This window comes from Platichthys flesus, chromosome 16 (genome assembly GCF_949316205.1).
Source record: "Platichthys flesus chromosome 16, fPlaFle2.1, whole genome shotgun sequence".
Taxonomy (NCBI): domain Eukaryota; kingdom Metazoa; phylum Chordata; class Actinopteri; order Pleuronectiformes; family Pleuronectidae; genus Platichthys; species Platichthys flesus.
Window position 1 is genome coordinate 7,444,278 of NC_084960.1, and position 5,975 is coordinate 7,450,252.

Here is a 5,975-nt window from a genome sequence, read left to right on the forward strand (position 1 = left end):
ACCGAGCAGAGTGACATGTGATACCTCAGCTCCAGAGAGAGAGAGAGGGGGGGGGGGGGGGGGGAGCTTTGAGTCAGCTACTGGTCCGTCTCGTTCACAGCAAAGTCTGATTAGTGTTTTACAGTGAGAATAACTCGTTTAAGATGTCAAATAAATGAAGGATGTAATTATATGTAAACGTGAAAAATCCCGAACGTACTTTTCAGTAAACTTTCCAAACTAGTAAACGAACTAATAAAAGTGTTTGATGCACATCAGAGCCAATAAACGAAACTTCACCATCAGCTGCTTTCTAGAAAACTGCTCTCAAACTGCTTTGAACTCTCACCACTGCTCTGACGGTCTCAGGTAATGAAACTCAAACTGATTGGAGACCAGTTTGACCCTGAGCAGACACACTTTCGTTCCACATTATCTGCTGCCACCTGGTGGCTACTTCGCTGGCATGACATATAACATAATATAATTTAATCAATAAATCAATCAATCAATTTTGAATTGTATAGCCCATATTGTATAGCCCATATTCACAAACCACAATGATATAATATATTATTATTTTGTGTTAATAGCTATCTATCTATCTATCTATCTATCTATCTATCTATCTATCTATCTATCTATCTATCTATCTATCTATCTATCTATCTATCTATCTATATCTATCTATCTATCTATCTATCTATCTATCTATCTATCTATCTATCTATCTATCTATCTATCTATCTATCTATCTATCTATCTATCTATCTATCTATCTATCTATCTATCTATCTATCTATCTATCTATCTATCACTACATTCAAATAAAATAGATTAGAATAACCATCTCTTAGATTCCTGTCACCAAAGTAGAAGTAAATGGGATTTTTTTGTATTTTTCTCTTGTGTCTGGTTAACAGTTTTTCTTCAGTGGACTTTGTCGTAGTGTTTATGATTCGAGCTCATAATGTCTACAGATATTCCACCAAGCATCTCAGACAAAGGTCGCTCTCCAGCCCTATGGAGTATCTCAATATTACATCATGTATACATTTCAATGTTTTTTCTGACTGAGTAGCTTTTATGTGTTTGGACCTGTGAGCCCTGTTTGTCATGAGACTGGTGGGGACTGTGATCTCCAAAGATGGAGCGTTGTGTATGTGTGTGCGCGCATGTGTGTGTGTTTGTGTTCATACCAGCGTACATAGAACAGGGGAACTTTTGAACCTTCCCTTGAGATACTTTAACTCTGGTTGGAAGATGTTAAAGAACAACCAGTGACACGGTTTCACATCTGTGATTTGCAAGCAGCTGTGCAGTCAAGTGGAAACACACGACCTGGCCTAGATTTCACTAATGCCTCAGTATGCATATAGACTCAGCAACTCCAATGGGTCCCAGTAGGCCTTGTCGAAGAAGTAATCAAAAGCTCTGATTGTTCAAGTAGCAGATTAATTTGCTATTACTCAACATTATACACACAAGCGGGTCTCACCATTTTAAACAATGGAAAGGTATCAAGATAATTTGTGTGAAATTCCTTTTCTGCCCCACAAGGCAAATCAAACAATCCAATAAAAACAGCCAATAATCAAAAGACTGAAGATTGGTTTTGTGTAGTAAAGATCTAAATATTACATAAATAACAAAACATAAAAACATATAATAAATAACATATATCCGCTCAGGGGGGGCGACGTGTGCTGGAATGGCAAGAGCCTGGTTTAAAAGCAAACTCTGGTTCATATCCTTCTCTGCTTGTTTTTTTTAATAATCTATAATCATCTTGTCGGTGATCATTCATTAGTAAGTTAAATCTGCCGGATCATGAAAGTATGCAATTCAACTCAAGTTATCTTTCATCTTAATTAGAAACCAGGTCCAGACTTTGCTCTTGGGTAAACACTCAGTATTTCAGGCTCGCATCCTTATCCAGAGCCAGGCTAATATTTTCTTAACAGCTAAAACACCATAAGGTTTTATTATCTGAGGATTATCAGACTACCCAAGATATATGACTTTAATTCCTAACTTCTGCATCTAGCCATCGAAAATCAATGCCCTACTTTATCTTCCTTTGACCCTTCCATTGAAAACTATGAAAAAGTCAAAGACGCCAGTGTGATATACTGGGTTTCAATCACTGACAGAAATTGGCTTATTTTTAAACTCATTTACTAGCTTGGCAGCAAATGCATGAAGTGTTTACCTGAGCCAGTGCAGTGTTGAGCTATGATGAGAGAGAGAGAGAGAGAGAGAGAGAGAGAGAGAGAGAGAGAGAGAGAGAGAGAGAGAGAGAGAGAGAGAGAGAGTTAGAATGTGTCTGTGAGGTCAAAGGAGGAACAGACTCAGACTGTCACAGGTGAGGTCAGCAGAATCGTTTTTACACCGTCAGCTCTCAGCACCACAACCTCACTGAAGACTCATGGCTGAGCAGAAGGTGGAGATGTGTGAAGTTGAGACGTCTCTCATGACTTCGGAGTCCAAACCGGCTCCGGTCAGAATGCCCAACAAATTTGAGAGGTTATTGCAGCCCTGCGTGGGCGAGCTGGTGGGGACTATGTTCTTCGTGTTCATCGGCTGTGTGTCTGTCATTGAGAATCAGGAGACCACAGGGAGGCTGCAGCCGGCTCTGGTGCATGGTTTGGCTGTGGCCGTCCTGGTGACTTGCATGGCGGAAATCAGGTGAGGATCATCACTATACTTTCAAAAACAGATATTCATAATTATTGTGCATTTGATTGAATATTTACCTTGTCTTAGTTATCGTTGGACTCTAGGTGTTAATAATCAATTACTTATATTTTCATATATAAATATAGCAAAATGATTAAAGACGAGAACACACACAGACACTTTTGGGAATAGAAAAATATTCCTACTGTCGAGGCTTTGATGAACATATTTGTATTTGTAAGATAAGTGGTCTATATATTGGATGGATGGATTATTTAGTATTTTAAAAAGGCACGCCTGAATAAATCAACCCACATCCTTATGGATCCAGTCTCTGTTGAACTATTTCATCCCATATGAATAATCTACCTCAAAACCATTGACTTGGCATCACTTTAAAAGTTCATAGTTTTAAGTCAATGTTTTCTCTGAATCTGCTTCACCAGTGGTTCCCATTTCAACCCTACATTCACCCTGGCCATCTACCTGTGTGGAGGCATGGAGATGAACATGGTGGCCCCATACATTGCATCTCAGCTGGTTGGCGGTGTGCTTGGAGCTGCTATGGCAAAGGTAAGGACTGTGTTTCCTCATAGACTCACTAATATGTTCATGAAGTGAAATCTCTTCTCATCTGATTCCCCGGCTGACTGACTCCAACAGGGAATGACCAACAGAGAGAAGTACGACAAGGCCCACGGGGCTGCGTTCGATCTGCTGCAGTCAGACTGTCAGGTAGGAAGAGCTGTGTTTGCGGAGGTCGCCATGACCTGCCTGATCACCGTGGTGCTGCTGCTGGGGGCGGTGAACTCCAAGACCAGGAGCCCCATGGTGCCCTTCCTGGTCGGCTGCACTGTCATCTTCAACATCTTGGCTGGGTGAGGAACATTTGTTATTCACACAGTTACATTTTGCATGATGCATTAATGGGAATTTACAGATTCTTTAATTTCCCATTATATTCGAAGTTTCATAACTTTATGTCTCGTGTTTTTGTTGCATCGGTGATATATAAATAGACACAAACTGAAGTTGCATGACACTCAGCTCAGCACATACCTCCAACAAGGCCCAACAGTCCCCTTCCAGGTTCAGTGTGTGGAACTTAGTGACATCCAGTGGTGAAGTTGTGTATTGCATCTTAATACACCTTGCCTCACCCTCCCCTTCCAAATATGAAAGAGAACCATAGGGAGCCGTCAGTTGTCATAAAAACACTAAAGGTGTTTAGTTTGTCTTCGTGGGTAAAGAAAACATAAATTTGTACAAATTAGATGAACCACGCTAGTGAAAATATAACTTCTGCCCAAAGTTCCCTTTCACCTAAATCTTACACACTGAACCTTTAAGTTCAATCAAACTGCACCAAATTTCACACATTCGTTAATATCTGTTCCCTTTATGGGCCTGATTTTGTCATCATGATTCATAAATCAGTCCCTGGGAAAATGGTGAAATGGTTAAAATAATTCTTGGCTCCTCCCCCTGACCAGGATCCACACCAACATTTAATGAGTTCTTTCTTGAGCTTTACCGTCACATCAAGTTGTGTGGAAATCTGTTTGGTTGTTTTTGTGTAATTTTGCTCACCAACAAGAAGGTAAACATACAATGAGGGATCATAATCAAAAATTCACATGAATACTACATGTTCCAGACACATAGTGAGAAACCCATCTGATTATCTCATGTATTTATCAGTGGAGATATATCTGGGACGTGTATGAACTCGGCCAGAGCCTTTGGTCCAGCCGTAGTGAACAACTACTGGACCTTTCACTGGGTCTACTGGTTGGGACCCATCGGAGGAGGTCTAATAGCAGCTGTACTGGTCCGGTAGGTGTGACACTACATTTTATACTTTCACAGTGACATACTGACCCTGATGTTGCCGTTACATTATTCATTTTAACAAATGAAAGTAAAATTTAAAACTATGTAACATTTTCCTGTTTTTTTGCAGCCTCCTTCTTGGAGACCGGAAGATCCGACTCATTTGGAAATGAGATTGTGTGAACCTCAACTTCAGTTACATCATGAGGTGCTCGACAGATACAACAAAACTTATTTTATATGTTCTTTCTTTGTCAATTGTTGTTACACAATAAACCTTTTATAACATTGTGAAAAAGGTGTTTTCTGACAACTTCACTGTGATGAGTATAAAACAAAGAGTGCGTGCTTTTGCAGAATCTAATATTATACTGAGTTCAGAGGTTCATTTAATATTAAACTGGTTCAGCCGCACTATAAGTCAACTTAAACAGAGCTGTTGATGATTAGTAGGATGAGTAAACTTGTCTCTCCCTCAAAATGTGGCAAGGAACAGAAAACAGCAGAAGGCTAAGTTTGGTGCACGATTATATGTGGAGAAGGAAATTCTCTATTTAATTTCCTTTTGAATTTAGAAGAATATCTTGAGCCAAAATTCAATTACTTCCCATTTTCAGCCACAAATGCGGTTCACTGTTAAAAGGAGACCAAATGGCTTCTCTCAAGAGACATCTCTGCTCCAGCTTTGTGTTCCGGGTCCCCTGTCCTCGCTCTCTAAAGCCGCAGCAGTGAATGCTAGTTCGGCACATGAGGGTATCATGCTGTTTCCATATTGTACCCCTCTGCCTCCCCGCAGCAGTGGCCCACATGGGAAAGCAGGCCAGGCGGTGGGATAAACCAATTACCCCCCAGTCTGGGTGGACTCCTGCCGATGCACCATACAGCAGCTCCACTCTGCGCCCTCCTGGGCTCGTTCCCCATGAGAGCCTGCTGGAATTCCCAGAGATGAGGATTGTGCGTTCTGAAAAGCCTGCAGAGAGGCTATATTTTGCTTAGAAATTTGACATGGTGGCCCCCATGGAACAATACTGAGGGAGGAGACTTCAAACTGAGCTTCTGAAAGACTAAAAAAGTTTGTGGAAGATTTGGATTTCGGGCAACATTCACATTTTGCAGCATTTAATTATAGATGTATACCCGGAAAATGGTTTTATATTAGAATTGATCTTCACCACTTAGGGCAGCAAGTATAATGTTTCTAAACTTGTTTCGAACAAAGGCATTCATTCCTCCAAAACTTCATGAAGCTTATCAAGCTGTAGCTGAGACCAACACCGGCGACATGCAAACGAAGAGATGAGCTACTGAGAAATAAAAGAATATTTAACAGAAATAAACAAGAAGAGAAAACGAGGGTTGAGTGAGAGCTCCCTCTCCTCTGGCTCCTCGGATTCATGAGCCCTGATGGTTTCTAGATGACAGCAGCCGTGACAATGGTCATTATGTCTGCCGGAGGCCTTGCAACTGCGGGGCCATTGTGTGGG

The 5,975-nt window shown here is 40.9% G+C and overlaps 1 protein-coding gene across 1 annotated transcript; it reads left to right on the forward strand.

Annotated features, from left to right (window-relative positions):
* The first annotated feature begins 2,313 nt into the window (after positions 1–2,313).
* Positions 2,314–4,789, forward strand: aqp8b (aquaporin 8b). Its single transcript, XM_062408392.1, has 5 exons — positions 2,314–2,667; positions 3,105–3,231; positions 3,322–3,536; positions 4,360–4,494; positions 4,622–4,789. The coding sequence occupies exons 1-5, from the start codon at positions 2,408–2,410 to the stop codon at positions 4,662–4,664; spliced, it is 780 nt and encodes a 259-aa protein (XP_062264376.1). The 5' UTR covers positions 2,314–2,407; the 3' UTR covers positions 4,665–4,789.
* The last annotated feature ends 1,186 nt before the right edge of the window (positions 4,790–5,975 follow it).